Raw genomic sequence first — 19,052 nt, forward strand, 5'->3', positions numbered from 1 at the left:
AATCAAGGATTGTTTTGTTAACAAGGTATCTTTTAAAATAAACCAAAAAACTGTATTTAAAAAGTAAGATAATAAAAAATTGTTAAAAGAGAGTCAAAATAGGTTGTACTCAGGACCAGCAACTCCTGAGGACTACTTCCAGAACTGATGGTTTCCAGAAAGATTTAACCATTGGAATGAGGCTAGAATTGTTCTCTGTCAACCTTCAGTGTCAGTTATTCTCCTGAGATTTTAGGCTCAACTGGGCAACTGTTTAAGGCTTTGTCTTGATATGGAAAAGTGAAATTCATTCATTTTTTCTCATTCACTTATGAAATAAATATTTATTGATTACTTACTAAGTAACTGACATCATGCTAAATACTGGAAATATGAAGAAAAATAAAATTCAATTCTGTCCTTTTTTAATGAGTTCACATTCTAGTGAGAAAGTAAGTGTTAGTTGCTCATGTCCAACTCTTTGTGACACGGTGGACTGCAGCCCCCCAGGCTCCTCTGTCCATGGACTTCTCCAGGCAAGAATACTGGAGTGGGTAGCCATTCCCTTCTCCAGGGAATATTCCTGACTCAGGGATTGAGCCCAGTTCTCCTGTGTTGCAGACAGATTCTTTATCATCTGAGCCACCAGGGAAGCCCCCTAGTGAGAAAATAAGCATGTAAAAAATCATTAAATTACATGGTAGGTGGAAATATGAGGTCACAACTAATCTTTAAATGTATAGGACATTAAGGATCACAAATAGAACCACCTAATCCCACCTAATTGGTCCAGGCAATTTCCCTAGAGGATAATACACTGAAACTGAGCCTTACAAAATGAATAGGCATTACTGCAACAGAGAGGGAGAAGGACACTCCCTTACACAGGTATCATATGGAAAGAGTAAATATTTCCAGCATTGGGAAAGTTACCACTGATATTTACTGCTGGTTGAGAGATGCCTTAATTTCAAAACACTGAACACAGACCACAGTTAAAATCTTTGCTTTTAGAATAATGTGAAACCAAAAAAAAAAAAAGAGAGAGAGAGAAATATAAGAATATATACATACTTTTCAATGATTATTTTTATTGTTTTAGGCTTATTTTAGAATAAGTCTCTTCCGTAGTCACTTCACTGTATAAGTGACTTTGAGGTTAATGGTTGACAGTAATCTAAACAGCCATTGAATTTGTTTTCTGGATCAAATGAGGTGTGTCTAATCTATACTGCAATGTTCATCACAACATTGTTCATGGTAACCAAGGTACAGAAACAACCTAATGTCCATCAACAGATGGGTGGATCAAGAACATATGGTGTGTATATACCCTGGGCTACCAGGGAAGCCATGATATATATATATATATATATATATATATATATACATATACATATATGTATATGTATATATATTACCAACAATAGAATATTATTCAGTCTGGCAAAAGGAAGAAGCCCTGTCATTTGCGACAACGGGATGAACCTGGAGGGCATTACAGTACATAAAATAAGCCAGATGGAAAGAAAATGATGTCACCTATATGTGGAATCTTTTTTAAAAAATAATGTTGAACTCTGAAACAGAGTAGAGAAATGGTTGACAGGGGTTAGGGATGGGGGAAATAGAGAGAGCTTGGTAAAAAAAAAATGTACAAACTTTGAGTTATGAGTAAAGTCTGAGGACCTAATATGTAGCATGGTGACTGTGGTTGGTAGCAACACTGCATTATTGTGTGATTAAAATTTGCTAAGAGAGTAGAACTTACACATTCTCACATACATACACACAAAGAAGGTGACAGACTTGTTAACTCCTTCGAGGGGGGTCTTTCCACAGTATGTATGTATGTATATTAAATCCTGAAATTGTATCCTTTAAATATCTTTAATGAAACTGTAGTTTCATTTGTCAGCTATACCTCAATACAGCTGGAAAAACTAAACTAAGTGTAGAATATCTAGAAAACTTACACCTAAAATAATTTTAAACTGCCAAGAAAACTTTATAGTAGAAAAAATTATGAAAGATTATGGTGTTGTTTGATCAGTTTATTCAGTGAGGAGGTGTATTTTTTGATAAGGTGTATGTTTTACAAGCACACATTTTGCACTCCCATGCAGTGACTAGCCCTCTGGAATAAATGAGAGTAGTATGGCAGAACGCCCAGAGGCAGAATATAACAAGGGCTTTAAAAAAAATAACTCCTCATCACCACTTCATTTCCTGCCACTGCCACTACGTATTTCACATTTGACTTGGGTATATTATACACTGTATATGTCACTGCAAACCTGATCATTTGTCACATGCACTTTCATGGTTGCTTATGCTGAGTTACCTGCCCTTTCCACACCCTGGATTACTGAGGCTGCTGCTGCTGCTGCTAAGTCGCTTCAGTCGTGTCCGACTCTGTGCGACCCCATAGACGGCAGCCCACCAGGCTCCCCAGTCCCTGGGATTCTCCAGGCAAGAATTCTGGAGTGGGTTGCCATTTCCTTCTCCAATGCATGAAAGTGAAAAGTGAGGATAAATTGTACTAAATCTTGGTTTCTGCTCTTGCATATGTGAAAATGTTTCTCACAGTTACATAGTTTATACAAATGTTTTTGGGGGTTTGAATATTGAAATTGTTAATTTGTTAATTGCTTTTATTAAAGTTGGCCATTCCAATTGTGTTTAACATATTCAAATAACTGCTCCTGCTTTTTAAAAGAGTTGGAATCTTAATGTGCCTTAAAAACTTAACATCTATCAGAAATCATATTAAAGTGTGATAAAAAATTATTTATCCTTGGGATTAGTGAGATTTTATGAAGCAGTAAGACCCTATTAAGAGGATATCTTCTTTGGAATATATAGGGAAATTAAAAACTCTTGAATTTTCCCAAGATATAAAAAGATATAAGTGCCTTACTGGCTAAAGAACAACAGCATACATTGGCATTGATCTGACAGCTTCTTGGCTAGTAATAATAGGAATCTAGTTCTGGAGGGCATGAGAAGCATCTGAGAACATGTAATAGTGAAATAAAATGCCTAGGTAGATCAATATCACAGTTATTAGAAAGAGACTAATTTAAGCATTGTGAACAATTACTACGAAGTATTGTCCCAACGCATATTTTTTCACCTTTATTTTGTCTACTAGGTACTGTGAATTTTCTCCCACTAGATTGTGGCTGAAAGGATGGGGCCCACTGGAAATCCTCAAAAGCCATCAGCTGAAACTAACCAGAAGCCAGAGGACAAGGCAACCCGTTGATGCAGCTTATTCATTCAGCCCCAACAGAGCAGAACAAATAAGGCTGAAGAGTAGGTATGGACTTGCACAGAGAAGACAGCTGGCACAGTGAGTGGTGTGTGTGTGTATTTCTGTATCTAGCATATAGATATTTCTATATTTGTCTAGCATATATATATATATGTTATATATGCACTATGATTTTATATATTATTTACTAAGTTTATTTGGGGTGGGAAAGCTCTTGACTAACCATTTCTGAAATAGTGTGTAGCTATGTTTGCCAGTTTTCCTTTAAAATGAAAGAAAAAATGAATGAAAGATCTAAGTACATTTCATGGACCTAAGATAATCTGTCTCGATGATATCTATTTACTTATTTGTTATTTTTATTTTGGCTGTGCTGGATCTTTGTTGCTGTGTGTGGGCTTTCTCTGGTTGCAGTCTGCAGGCTTCTCATTGTAATGACTTCTCTTGTTGCAGAGCAAGGGCTCTGGGCGAGCAGGTTTCAGTAGCTGTGGCTTGGGGACTATAGAGCACAGGCTCAGTAGTTGTGGCACATAGGTTTCGTTGCCCCACAGCATGTGGAATCTTCTCAGACCAGGGATCAAACCTGTGTCCCCTATATTGGCAGCAGATTATTGACCATTGAACCACCTGGGAAGTCCTAGATGGTATCTCTTAAAATAATTATTTTGAACTTCCAATAAAATACTTAAGATGGAAGGATACATGCTGTTCAAAGTAAAATGAAAAGATGTTAATGATTTCCTGCTCTCTGCTTTGAGTCGTTTTGCTTAAATAGAAATAATCTTTCAGTGTCAAATCTATTGGATATTCATTTTTCCCTCTTATTTCTATTGTCCATTGTAACCAGAAAAAGTTCAAATAGCAAGTGGTTAATTTCATATCTGGTTACACATAAGATGGTGTAGGTGTGAATTATTCCTCTCAAACATTTTTTAATGTAAGTGTGAAGTACATCTCAGTTTTTAAACATGTCAGCAAGAAAAAAAAGTAAAAGTTCCTGTCTTAAAGTGCCCTTAATTAACTCACCAGATTAGCAAGCTTTAAAAGAACATTTAAAATCTTTTTCTTCTTCCTCTGTAAAATTATATATTAGATTTTAATTTTGACTTGATGTAGTGTGAGTGTATATATTAAATGGTGTTTTAGTGTTTTAGCAGGATATATGAAGTACTTACGGAGAAGGCGATGGCACCCCACTCCAGTACTCTTGCCTGGAAAATCCCATGGATGGAGGAGCCCTGTAGGCTGCAGTCCATGGGGTCGCTCAGAGTCAGACACGACTGAGAGACTTCACTGTCACTTTTCACCTTCATGCATTGGAGAAGGAAATGGCAACCCACTCCAGTATTCTTGCCTGGAGAATCCCAGGGACAGGGGAGCCTGGTGGGCTGCTGTCTATGGGGTCGCACAGAGTCGGACACGACTGAAGTGACTTAGCAGCAGCAGCAGCAGCATGAAGTACTTACAGAAATGCTAGTCTAAAAGACCATTGGTCTGTAGTGGTTTTTTAAAAATAATCTTTATCTCTGACTGCAAAGCAGTATATATTACTTTAAAAGGTTTTTTAACATGTTATTTTAGGGTTTCTATAATTTTATAGAAAATAAAATTTTATGATCACATTTCTTTACAACATTCCCTTAAAAACATTCCTCAAAATATTGTATTAAAATGAATCCTGTTCTTTATTTCTGGAACTCCTAAATACTATGTTTTTTAAACTTTTTATTTTATATTGTGATATAGCTTATGGTGTGATAGTTTCAGATGGACAGCAAAGGGACTCAGCCATACATACACATGCATGTAGTTGTTTTTAAGTGTTATCAAATGACATCCTGATCTTGTATTACACTATCTTTGCCTGTTAGAGAAAAAAAAGATGGCATGATATTCTTTTTTGATAAAATATAGAATAATTACTTCGGAAATGTACAAAACAAATGGAATTTAAATGTGAATTCCATTTAAATACAAATGGTGTTCGGCAGTGAAGCTAGCATTCATTTTTAATCAAAGAATGTAGCTAACCAGTATTGTTTCAACAGACATCATAGAAAATTATATTTGTTCCAGATAACCATGCTTTCTATTTGTCTAATTCATGTATATGATCAATTATTAATGAAAGTTTCCAGATAATGCTTACTGATAAGATAGATGTAACATAGTGAATTTTTATATTATATAATTTTTAAAGAACCATGTAATCCAGTGGATTTTAAACTTGAAACAACTGTCAAGTTTTACTAATTCTTGAAAATTTTAAAACAGAAAAATGAGTAAAATATGGCTAAAGATGACACAAACATCTGGATGTCACATTTGAACATTAATAACTTATGAAACTTACTGAATAAAATAAACATTATACTTATTTCCATGTTACATCTCTTCTTGATTTTCCCTTTAAGTGCTTGCAATCAGAAGGCAAGCAGTAATTCATATTCAAGATAATTAACAGACACATCAGTTATTAATTGATATTTTACAGACTACAGAGGTTTTATTGTTAAGCCATAATGTAGATTATAGACACCATATTAAGAGATTAATTTCATTAGTCTGTAGTTTTGCTACCTTGTCTCTTCTTATATGAGAAAAGTACTTCATTAAAACCAAGGTTTTTTCTAAGTTATATTTTTATTTGTTTGTATTCATTATATTAGTTGTACTGCAGTTGCTTAAATTTCAAATATGTATATACTTTAAAAAGTTCCATTCTCAGAACTTACTCAATAGAAGAAAAAAATCACCAGGATATGAAGATACAAGTGGATGATATTTATTACTATGTTTTTTGTGTTAACAAAAAAATTGGAAGATAAGCTGAATGTCTATCAATAAGGGAATGTTTCACAAAATATGGAGTAGGCTTTGCTTAGCCAGGGTCTTCTGCAATGCAGAAGGCAAGGATTTTGTTAGGGAAATGCATATAGGAAGGAAAATTGGGAGGGAGCCTGATAAGGCTGTAAGAGCCATCAGGCTGCAAAGCAAGTCTGAACCCAGTATGGAGAGAGGGAGAGATGACTGGATGGAAGCATCCTAGACTGCCATACAGTCTAAGAAACGTTCAACAAGGTCATCAGCGTTTTCAGGTCAAGGTCAGCCCTCAAAGGGGCCCATGTCAACTAGGAAAAAACAAAACAAAACTATGTCTGCCGTACTCGGTCACTGGCTGAAAGCAGCTCGTAGGGAACGTGGCCTGAATGCAGACGTGCTGATGAATTTCAAGACAGCTGTGAGGTTCCCTGGTCGTCTACACTTGCTGTAGCGGATGGACTATAGCCACATCCACATAGTCATGGCAGGTGTCCCAGGCCACCTGTAGAAAAGCAAGAAGATATTTATTTAGAAGGATTTCTGTAATATATTATTTGATAATTTCCTTAAAAGTTATATTGTAGTATTTCTATACCATCTCATACAATAGAACCATATAATAACCCAGAACAATTGATAAGGATCTATTAAAATGTAAGACAAAGAAAGAATGAAAAAATAATTCTGATACCTGATATCAGGCACCACAAATGGACAGGGCTTGTAGGTATAGCAGGGATACCTAACTTTTCACTGGTTTAGCTTTTCAGATCTTTCTAAGGTGATTTCTAGCCTGAAAATCTTCTTAGACCCGTCTCCATTCTCTGCCCCTCCTTGTCAATTATTCCTCCCTTTCCCAAGGCCCCTTCGATCTGTCCTTCTCACTTTTGTTTTTCATCTCCTTTATATCCCTTCATCATCTTCCTGTTAAAATACAAGTGCATCCATTTACCCATTCATTTGTTTGCTTATCCTTTTATTTCTGAGAATAGAAGTTCTTGTTTTGATTGTGTGTGAACCAAGTAGACACCTGAAAACAAGTGTTTGCCTAATTTAATAAACATATAGCCTTTGACAGTTTTTGGACCAAAGAGAGAGAAGTGTTTTATGTTTCATTTTGTTTCTGCTTTTTCAAATTTCTTAGTCAAAGAGAGACAAAGTGACAGGAGCAAAGAAGATAGTGCACCCCATTGGGATGGAGCACTTATAGACAGAAATACATTGACGACCAGAAGAGCGAATATCAGTTTTCAGAATTCTTTAAGAGAATTTGGAGTTCAGGTGAAAATCTTTTCCAGTAAGAGACAAAAAGGCAAGTATCCCTTCTTATCATGAAGCCAACACAGCTAGGTTTGCAAGTAGTTCATCTGAGAGATAAAACAGACAGAAACTTCAATACAGAGATCAGTGAGCCCTGAGGCAGCACACATGCCTTTAAATTTTGGGCAGAAGACTTAAACTGAAAGGCATGTGGCTGGGTGGGACTAGATGATTATAACTGAGAGACTCATTTATAATCAAAAGGAGGGATCACAGAAATCATGGACATTTGTTACTGATAGTGGTCTAACTACATGTGTTTCACAGGGTGCTGAAATCTGGAAAGTAGTATGTAGCACAGTCCCATATCAACATTTACCTTGCTAAGTTTACCTCCTGCTCTTTTTTGTGTAAACTATTTACAACATGAACTGAAGATTTTGCAATGTCACATTTGTCCAAATTTTCCTACCTTTATGACTGGTGGCACCATTCTCTACCAGGATCCATTTCTGTATCTACAAACATAACCCAACCAGCAGCGTCCAGCTCAAAGGTTACTCGTGTACTCGCTACTTAGAGTGGTCCCTGCACCAGCAGCATCACCAGGTGAGGCAGGATCCCAGCCCACATCCCTGATCCCCTCTTCCTAAGCCAGTTAATAGGATCGATCCTCAGATGATTCACAAGCAGCTTGAGGTTTGAGAAGTACAATTCTACTCTATAAAGACTTTATTTCTTCAATCTAAAATAACTTCCTGATGTCTAGAAGTGCTAAACATTTATTTTCTTTTTTAGTGGGTTACTCCCTTCTCTAAGTGATAATTCTCAAGTAATTTGTCTTTAAGCCAAAGTTGGTCCTTGGGACTTTTATGGAGGCTGGATTCTTTCAAACTTTGACTTACACATCAGGAGAGTATCCATTGAAAAACTGTCCTTTAATTTTTTTTTAGAAAAATCAGAATGTCTAGCAACACGGACAGAAGGGCTGCCAGGGGACAATCTCCCTTTAGCCAGGCTTGTGCTCTCTGCTGGGTCACAGTCCCCACAGTGTTCACATAGGCTCTGGTCCCTGACAGTTCTACCATTCATGTTGTCTGTCTGGCCTCTGACATTTGAGTTTGCAGTTGCTGCATGCCAGTAAACCTGGGGTCCCTGCCTGGAGGAAAGTCATGTGTTTGTCCTATTCAATGTCCTGTTTATAGCAAATATCCAATAGCCTTTTAAAAATCAATATTGCTATTATATTAACATTTTTAAAGGTGATATGAGACAGTACCTGGCCACAAAAAAATTTACAGCCTTAAAATCACATTCAACACCAAATGCTAGTGAGGTTTCTAAGAATATAGGTGATCACTGCTAGCATAGAAGACAAAATGGTATGCCCACTCTGGAAAGAGTTTTGCAGTTTCATACTGAACATCCACTTACCATATGCCACACAGTCATTGAATTCTTGGGTATGTATCCCACAAGGATAGAAAGTTATGTTCACATGAAAGCTGTACAGCTCCAATAAAAAATTTTTTAAAATAAGAAAGCTGCACAGAAAGGTTCATAGCAGCTTTATTCGGCACTGTCCAAAATTGGAGACAATCCAAATGTCCCTCAAATGGTCAATGAGTAAGCAAATGGTGGTGTTCCCACATCTTACAGTGCAACGTAGCAATAAAAAGGAGGAATATACTGAAAAATGCAAAAATGGTTGACAAGTTACACTGCATGAAAAAAGACAGTCACATATTACATAATAACCTTGAAATAACAAAATTATAGAGATGGAGGCAGTCAGAGATTATAGTCTCTACAGAGAGACTTGTGGTGATTGAAAGAAAGTTCTGTATCTAGGTCGTGGTGGTGGTAACAGTGATTCAATATTTTTACATGTTATGAGAGCACCACAATAAGCCTAGTTACCATCTGTCACCATAAAAAGTTTTAAAAATATTATTAACTGTGATCCCTATGTTGTACATGATATCCCAGTGACATTTATTTTATAACTGGAAGTTTCATCTTCCTCACCTAGTTCACTTATCCCCTCATCCACCTCCCCTCCAGCAACTACCAGTTTGTTCTCTGTTTGCATGAGTTTGTTTCTGTTTCGTTATTTTTGTTCATTTGTTTTGATTTTCAGACTCCACATGTAGGTGAAATCATACGGTATTTGTCTGTCACCAACCTACTTCACTTAGCATAAAACCCTCTGGGAGCTGCCATGTTATCGTACATGGCAAGACTTCTTTCTCTCTCTCTTGTTTTTTAATGCTGAGTAACAGTCTAGTGTGTGTGTGTGTCTTTGTGTATATATTAGATAAGATCAGTTCAGTCGCTCAGTCATGTCCGACTCTTTGTGACCCCATGGACTGCAGCACGCCGTGCTTCCCTGTCCATCACCAACTCCTGGAGCTTCCTCAAACTCATATCCATCGAGTCAGTGTTAAGAGATATATATATATATAATATACATATATGTATATTACGTCTTCCTTATCCATTCATCTGTTAATGGACACATGTTAATTTCATATTTTGGCTATTGTAATTAGTACCTCAATGATTGGAGTACGTGTATCTTTTCAAATTAATGTGTTCATTTTCTATGGATAAATTCCAAATATTAGAATTTCCAGTTAATGTGATGCTGTTATTTATAATTTTTTGAGGAACCCTATACTCTTTTCCAGAATGGTTGTAAGAATTTACATTCCCACCAATGGTGTACAGGTGTTCCCTTTTCTCCACACCCTTCCCAACACTTTTTTTTTATCTCTTTGATAATAGCTACACCTACAAGACCTTCTAGAACTAACACCCAAAAAAGATGTCCTTTTCATTATATGGGTCTGGAATGCAAAAGTAGGAAGTCAAGAAACACCTGGAGTAACAGGCAAATTTGGCCTTGGAGTACAGAATGAAGCAGGGCAAAGACTAACAGAGTTCTGCCAAGAGAACCCACTGGTCATAGCAAACACCCTCTTCTAACAACACAAGAGAAGACTCTACACATGGACATCACCAGATGGTCAACACCAAATCAGATTGATTATATTCTTTTCAGCCAAAAATGGAGAAGCTCTATACAGTCAGCAAAAATAAGACCAGGAGCTGACTGTGGCTCAGATCATGAACTCTTTATTGCCAAATTCAGACTGAAATTGAAGAAAGTGGAGAAAGCCACTAGACCATTCAGGTATGACCTAAATCAAATCCCTTATGACTATATAGTGGAAGTGAGAAATAGATTTAAGGGCCTAGATCTGATAGACAGAGTGCCTGATGAACTATGGATGGATGTTCATGACATTGTACAGGAGACAGGAATCAAGACCATCCACAAGAAAAAGAAATGCAAAAAAGCAAAATGGCTGTCTGAAGAGGCCTTACAAATAGCTGTGAAAAGAAGAGAAGCAAAAAGCAAAGGAGAAAAGGAAAGATATATCCATTTGAATACAGAGTTCCAAAGAATAGCAAGGAGAGATAAGAAAGCCTTCCTCGGCGATCAATGCAAAGAAATAGAGGAAAACAATAGAATGGGAAAGCCTAGAGATCTCTTCAAGAAGATTAAAGATACCAAGGGAACATTTCCTGCAAAGATGGGATCGATAAAGGACAGAAATGGTAAGGACCTAACAGAAGCAGAAGATATTAAGAAGAGGTGGCAAGAATACACAGAAGAACTGTACAGAAAAGATCTTCACGACCCAGATAATCACGATGGTGTGATCACTGACCTAGAGCCAGACATCCTGGAATGTGAAGTCAAGTGGGCCTTAGGAAGCATCATTACCAACAAAGCTAGTGGATGTGATGGAATTCCAGTGGAGCTATTTCAAATCCTAAAAGATGATGCTGTGAAAGCACTGCACTCAATATGCCAGCAAATTTGGAAAACTCAGCAGTGGCCACAGGACTGGAAAAGGTCAGTTTTCATTCCAATTCCAAAGAAAGGCAATGCCAAAGAATGCTCAAACTACCACACAATTGCACTCATCTCACACACTAGTAAAGTAATGCTCAAAAATCTCCAAACCAGACTTCAGCAATACATGAACCGTGAAGTTCCAGATGTTCAAGCTGATTTTAGAAAAGGCAGAGGAACCAGAGATCAAATTGCCAACATCCACTGGATCATCAAAAAATCAAGAAAGTTCCAGAAAAACATCTGTTTCTGCCTAATCCACTATGCCAAAGCCTTTGACTGTGTGGATCACAATAAACTGTGGAAAATTGTGAAAGAGATGGGAATACCAGACCACCTGACCTGCCTCTTGAGAAACCTGTATGCAGGTCAGGAAGCAACAGTTGGAACTGGACATGAAACAACAGACTGGTTCCAAATAGGAAAAGGAGTATGTCAAAGCTGTATATTGTCACCCTGTTTATTTAACTTATATGTAGAGTACATCATGAGAAGTGCTGGGCTGTAGGAAGCACAAGCTGGAATCAAGATTGCCAGGAGAAATATCAATCACCTCAGATATGCAGATGACACCACCCTTATGGCAGAAAGTGAAGAAGAACTAAAAAGCCTCTTGATGAAAGTGAAAAAGGAGAATGAAAAAGTGTGCTTAAAGCTCAACATTCAGAAAACTAAGATCATGGCATCTGGTCCCATCACTTCATGGGAAATAGATGGGGAAACTGTGGGAACAGTGGCTGACTAATTTGGGGGCTTCAGAATCACTGCAGATGGTGATTGCAGCCATGAAATTAAATGACGCTTGCTCCTTGGAAGGAAAGTTATGACCAACCTGGACAGCATATTAAAAAGCAGAGACATTACTTTGCCAGCAAAGGTCCATGTAGTCAAAGTTATGTTTTGTCCAGTAATCATGTATGGATGTGAGAGTTGGACTGTGAAGAAAGCTGACGCCAAAGAATTGATGCTTTTGAACCGTGGTGTTGGAAAAGACTCTTGAGAGTCCTTTGGACTGCAAGGAGATCCAACCAGTCCATCCTAAAGGAGATCAATCCTGGGTGTTCATTGGAAGGACTGATGTTGAAGCTGAAAGTCCAGTACTTTGGCCACCTGATGCAAAGAGCTGACTCATTTGAAAAGACCCTGATGCTTGGAAAGATTGAGGGCAGGAGGAAAAGGGGACGACAGAGGATGCGATGGTTGGATGACGTCACTGACTCAATAGACATGAGTTTGGGTGAACTCTGGGAGTTGGTGATGGATAGGGAGGCCTGGTATGCTGTGGTTCATGGTGTTGCAAAGAGTTGGACATGACTGAGCGACTGAACTGAACTCAACTGAATAAGTCTGGCATCATACCTCATAGTGGTTTTTGTTTATATTTCCCTGGTGATTAGTGATGTCAAGCATCTCTTCCTGGGCCTGTTAGCCTTATGTCTGTCATCTTTGAAAAAATGTCTGTTATGGTCTTCTGCCCATTTTTTAGTATGATTGTTTTTATTAAGTTTATGACTTCTCTATATATTTTGAATATTAACCACTTATTGAATATATCATTTGCAAATATTTTATCCTATTCACTAAGTTGCCTTTTCATTTTGTTGTTTACTTCACTATGCAAAAGCTTTTTAATTTTACAGTTCCATTTGTTTATTTTTGCTTTTGTTTATCCTTGCCTAAAGATAGAGATTCAAAAACTACTGCTCTGACTTGTGTCAAAGAGCATATGGCCTATATTTTCTTCTAGACATTTATCATTTCAAGTCTATATATGTCTTTAATCCATTTAAAATTTATATTTGTATATATTGTGTCAATAATAAAGTGATATTGTTTCTTTCTTTTTGCATATAGCCCAGTTTCCCCAATACCACTTATTGAAGAGACTTTTTCCTCATTGTATATTCCTGCCTCCATTGTCCTAGATTAATTTATCTATAAGATGATTTATTTCTAGGATCTCTATTTTATTCCTTCAATCCATGTGTCTGTTTTGTGCCAGTACCATACTGTTGTGATTACTATGGTTTTGTAGTATATTTTTAAATCAGAAAACATGATGCCTCCAGCTTTGTTCTTTTTCCTCAAGACTACTTTGATTATTTGAGGGTTTTTTTTTTTTTTTTTTGGTGGTTTCATACATAATTTAGGATTTTTGTTCTAGTTCTGTGAAAATGCCATCTGTATTTTGACAGAGATTACCTTGACTACTTTGGGTAATACAGGTGTTTAACAATAGTATTGCTTCCAATCCATGAGCCTGGTGTAGCTTCCCATTTACTTGTGTCATCTTTAATTTCTTTCATCAGTGTCTTATAGTTTTCCAAGTGCAGGTCTTATACCTCTTTGGTTAAATTTATTTTAGGAATTTTTTTATTTATGATGCAATAGTAAATGGGGTTGTTTTCTTAATTTCTTATTCTCTTTCTGATAGTTCATTATCAGTGTATATGAATACAAAATATTTCTGTATACTAATTTTGTATCCTACATCTTTAGTGAATTTATTAGTTCTAATAGATTTTGTGTGCTTGTGTGTGAAGTCTTTAAGTTTTCTAAATATAGTATCATGTCACCTTCAAAAATAACTAGTTTTTCTTCTTCTTTTTCAAGTTAGATGCCTTTTTTTTTTTCTTGCCTAAGTTCTTTGGGCAGGACTTCCAATACTATGTTGAATAAAATTAGCAGGAATGGCATGCTTATCTTGTTCTAAATCTTAGAGGAAAACTTTTCAGCTTTTCACCATTAAGTATGATATTAGCTTTTGGACCTGTCATATCTGGACTTTATTATGAAGTATGTTCACTCCTTACCCACTTTGTTGAGAGTTTTTATCATAAATGTTTGTTGAATTTTGTCAAATGCTCTTTCTACATCTATTGAGATAATCATATACTTTTGATCCTTTGTTTTCTTAATGTAGTATCTACCAATGATTGATTTGTGAACACTGAAGCATCCTTGCATCCTGAAATAAATCCCACTTGATCACACTGTATGATCCTTTTAATGTATTATCAAATTCAGATTGATAATATTTTATTGAGGATTTTTACATCTATGTTCATCAGGGATACTGGGCTGTACTTTTCTTTCTTTCTTATACTTTGTCTGGTTTTGGTATTAGGGTGATGATTTCCTCAAAAAATGTGGAATCATTCCTTCACCCTTCAATTTTTTTGAAATACTTTGAAATGAATAGTGTTAACTCTTCTTTAAATGTTTGCTGGTATTCATATATAAAGTTGTCTAGTTCTGGACTTTGGTTTGTTGGGAGTTTTTTTTATTACTGATTCAGTTTTATTAGTAATAAATCCCTCTGTTCATATTTTCTATTTGTTCTTGATTCAGCCTTGGAAGATCTGTGTTTCTGTGAATTTATCTGTCTCTTCTAGATTGTCCAGTTTACGGGCATATAATTTTTTTAAGTAATCTTTTATGATTCCTTCCTTGTATTTCTATAGTATGATTTGTAACTTTTCTTGTTTCATTTCTTATTTTATTTATTTGTGCTATCACTTTTTTTTTGAGAAGTCTGACTTCCAACCCCAGGGATAGTTCTAGCGGTTCCGTGCTCCTTTGGCAGATGCGCTAAAGTTAGTAAATGGTTTCCTTCATGTGTAGTCTAGATGCCCTTCAAACTACTTGGGTTGTTTTGTTTTACTGGGTTTTTTTTTTTTTTTAGCACTTCATATTTATTATTTATTCCCTTACTTTATAAGCAGTGATTCCATTACTTTATAAGAGAACTGGAGTTGGATAAAGACTATCGAGCTATATCTTATGCTTATGAGAGGCAGGATTCGTGGTTTAAATTTTTTTTTCTTATTTTCTTTTTTTTTTAATTCTTAATTTTAATTTTATTTTATTTTTAAACTTTACATAATTGTATTAGTTTTGCCAAATATCAAAATGAATCCGCCACAGGTATACATGTGTTCCCCATCCTGAACCCTCCTCCCTCCTCCCTCCCCATACCATCCCTCTGGGTCGTCCCAGTGTACTAGCCCCAAGCATCCAGTATCATGTATCGAACCTGGACTGGCAACTCGTTTCTTACATGATATTTTACATGTTTCAATGTCATTCTCCCAAATCTTCCCACCCTCTCCCTCTCCCACAGAGTCCATAAGACTGTTCTATACATCAGTGTCTCTTTTGCTGTCTCGTACACTGGGTTATTGTTACCATCTTTCTAAATTCCATATATATGCGTTAGTATACTGTATTTATGTTTTTCCTTCTGGCTTACTTCACTCTGTATAATAGGCTCCAGTTTCATCCACCTCATTAGAACTGATTCAAATGTATTCTTTTTAATGGCTGAGTAATATTCCATTGTGTATATGTACCACAGCTTTCTTATCCATTCATCTGCTGATGGACATCTAGGTTGCTTCCATGTCCTGGCTATTATAAACAGTGCTGCGATGAACATTGGGGTACATGTGTCTCTTTCCCTTCTGGTTTCCTCAGTGTGTATGCCCTGCAGTGGGATTGCTGGATCATAAGGCAGTTCTATTTCCAGTTTTTTAAGGAATCTCCACACTGTTCTCCATAGTGGCTGTACTAGTTTGCATTCCCACCAACAGTGTAAGAGGGTTCCCTTTTCTCCACACCCTCTCCAGCATTTATTACTTGTAGACTTTTGGATCGCAGCCATTCTGACTGGTGTGAAATGGTACCTCATAGTGGTCTTGATTTGCATTTCTCTGATAATGAGTGATGTTGAGCATCTTTTCATGTGTTTGTTAGCCATCTGTATGTCTTCTTTGGAGAAATGTCTATTTAGTTCTTTGGCCCATTTTTTGATTGGGTCGTTTATTTTTCTGGAGTTGAGCTGTAGGAGTTGCTTGTATATTTTTGAGATTAGTTGTTTGTCAGTTGCTTCATTTGCTATTATTTTCTCCCATTCTGAAGGCTGTCTTTTCACCTTGCTAATAGTTTCCTTTGATGTGCAGAAGCTTTTAAGGTTAATTAGGTCCCATTTGTTTATTTTTGCTTTTATTTCCAATATTCTGGGAGGTGGGTCATAGAGGATCCTGCTGTGATGTATGTCAGAGAGTGTTTTGCCTATGTTCTCCTCTAGGAGTTTTATAGTTTCTGGTCTTATGTTTAGATCTTTAATCCATTTTGAGTTTGTTTTTGTGTATGGTGTTAGAAAGTGCTCTAGTTTCATTCTTTTACAAGTGGTTGACCAGATTTCCCAGCACCACTTGTTAAAGAGATTGTCTTTAATCCATTGTATATTCTTGCCTCCTTTGTCAAACTACTTGGGTTGTTTTGTTTTACTGGGTTTTTATAGTTTTTCTCTCTTCCTTTCTTCTTCTCTTGGTCTTTTCACTTAGAGTTTGATAATTTTCTGAAACAACTCTGTGTGTGGGCCCCTCAGGAATATCCCTCCCTGCTGCTACTGCTAAGTCATTTAAGTTGTGTCCGACTTTGTGACCCCATAGACAACAGCCCACCAGGCTCCCCCATCCCTGGGATTCTCCAGGCAAGAACACTGGAGTGGGTTGCCGTTTCCTTCTCCAATGCATGAAAGTGAAAAGTGAAAGTGAAGTCGCTCAGTCCTGTCTGACCCTCAGCGACCCCATGGACTGCAGCCCATCAGGCTCCTCCGTTCATGGGATTTTCCAGGCAGAAGTACTGGAGTGGGGTGCCTTTGCCTTCTCCGATCCCTCCCTGCAGTTATAGGCAATAGGGTGAGGTTTCCATTGATACCTTGTCTCTGTCTCTTCTATATGTCTCTTTGGGGTGCCTCTCTCATTTGTTGTGCGTAAGTTCTTCAGTTAGCCCTCAGTTCATCTTCAGGAGGAATTGCTCTATATGTAGGTGTAGATTCAGCATGTCTTTGGGAGGAAATGAGTTCTGTGTCTTCCTGCACCACTGTTGTAAACCTTATAACCTGTCCTGTACGTTTTTTTCAACTTCCTGTGACGATGTAGTACTTCATATTGTGTGTTAGTCACTCCGTGTGTCAGACTCTTTGCGACCCCATGGACTGTGACCTGCCATGGAATTCTCCACGGATGGAACCCAGGTCTCATGCATTGCAGGAGGATTATTTACCTCTGGCTCAGACGATAAAGAATCTGCTCACAATGCAGGTGATCTGGGTTTGATCACTGGGTCAGGGAGATCCCCTGGAAGAGGGTATGGCAACCCACTCCAGTATTCTTGCCTGAAGAATTCCTGGGACAGAGGAGCATGGTAGGCTACAGTCTACAGGATCACAGAGTCAGACACTGATGAGCAACTAACACTTTCACTTTCACTATATATCTAATATATGAGCTATATGTGTCAGTACAAAACTCACACCCTGCTTTGAAAAACTACCATCAATGTGACAATTATTTCTGGGGAGCCACAACTGGGTGAAGTGCCACTGAGGATGTTTATTAGCACATATTAACATTACATGTGATTCATGCATCTTGTGGAGAAGGAAATGGCAACCCACTCAAGTACTCTTGCCTAGAGAATTCCATGGACAGAGGAGCCTGTGGGCTGCTGTCCATGGGGTTGCACAGAGTCGGACAGGACTGAAGCGACTTAGCATGCATGCATGCATTGGAGAAGGAAATGGCAGCCCACTCCAGTATTCTTGCCTGGGGAATCCCAGGGACAGAGGAGCCTGGTGGGCGGCCATCTATGGGGTCACACAGAGTTGGACATGACTGAAGCGACTTAGCAGCAGCAGCAGCAGCATGCAGCTTGAGAAATGCTGAGGCAATAAAGCTTCCTCAGTTGAAGCAAGACAATGGAGTTTAAATATTTACTGTATCATGCTGCTAAGTCACTTCAGTTGTATCCAACTCTGTGCGACCCCACAGATGGCAGCCCACCAGGCTCCCCTGTCCCTGAGATTCTCCAGGCAAGAACGCTGGAATGGGTTGCCATTTCCTTCTCCAATGCATGAAAGTGAAAGTGAAGTCGCTCAGTCATGTCCAACTCTTAGTGACTCCATGGATTGCAGCCTACTAGGCTCCTCCATCCATGGGATTTTCCAGGCAAGAGTACTGGAGTGGGGTGCCATTGCCTTCTCCATTACTGTATCATAGCTGATATCATAGTAATATCAACATAGCTGATGATAAAGTCCATATTAGGTATGAATAGTTTATTTGGATACCCTTCTTTCAGCCAGTGTGGTATGATTAGTTATTATCAGTGTATGCTTACTCAGCATACATACACTTTATAGCTATAATATCAGCACAGATTTATAGTATATAAGGTAGCTTACTAAAGATCCTTATGACTATAGTTTCCAGTTTAAAAAAGTTAAAGCTCCAAATTTCTGAATAATAAAGGTGACTTTAATATCAAATACATAGTAGATCAGTGATAACCCATGTGGTGAGGGTTTGGACAGCTCTCTGAGATATTGCCATATTTTACCATGATTGTTTCTTAAGAAATCAAACTCACAAGTAAAATAGGGGAATAGGTATTAAACTGAGATATCTAAAATTTTATGACCAATTTTATCACCAGTTCAGTTCAGTTCAGTCACTCAGCCATGTCCGACTCTTTGCGACACCATGAATCACAGCATGCCAGGCCTCCCTGTCCATCACCAACTCCTGGAGTTCACTCAAACTCATATCCATCGAGTCAATGATGCCATCCAGCCGTCTCATCCTCTGTCGTCCCCTTCTCCTCCTGCCCCCAATCCCTCCCAGCATCAGGGTCTTTTCCAATGAGTCAACTCTTTGCATGAGGTGGCCAAAGTATTGCATTTTCAGCTTCAGCATCATTCCTTCCAATGAACGTCTAGGA

At 37.7% G+C, this 19,052-nt stretch overlaps 1 protein-coding gene across 1 annotated transcript in view; it reads left to right on the top strand.

Moving 5' to 3' along the window:
• Positions 1-3,288: 3,288 nt before the first annotated feature.
• Positions 3,289-19,052, top strand: part of GNAI1 (G protein subunit alpha i1) — a 229,938-nt gene continuing 214,174 nt past the window's right edge. The window contains exon 1 of the mRNA XM_027539788.1: positions 3,289-3,334. Within this exon, the coding sequence (XP_027395589.1) occupies positions 3,304-3,334 (31 nt within the window). The 5' untranslated portion in view covers positions 3,289-3,303. The remainder of the gene's footprint in view (positions 3,335-19,052) is intronic.

This window comes from Bos indicus x Bos taurus, chromosome 4 (assembly GCF_003369695.1).
Source record: "Bos indicus x Bos taurus breed Angus x Brahman F1 hybrid chromosome 4, Bos_hybrid_MaternalHap_v2.0, whole genome shotgun sequence".
In the NCBI taxonomy this organism is placed as follows: domain Eukaryota; kingdom Metazoa; phylum Chordata; class Mammalia; order Artiodactyla; family Bovidae; genus Bos; species Bos indicus x Bos taurus.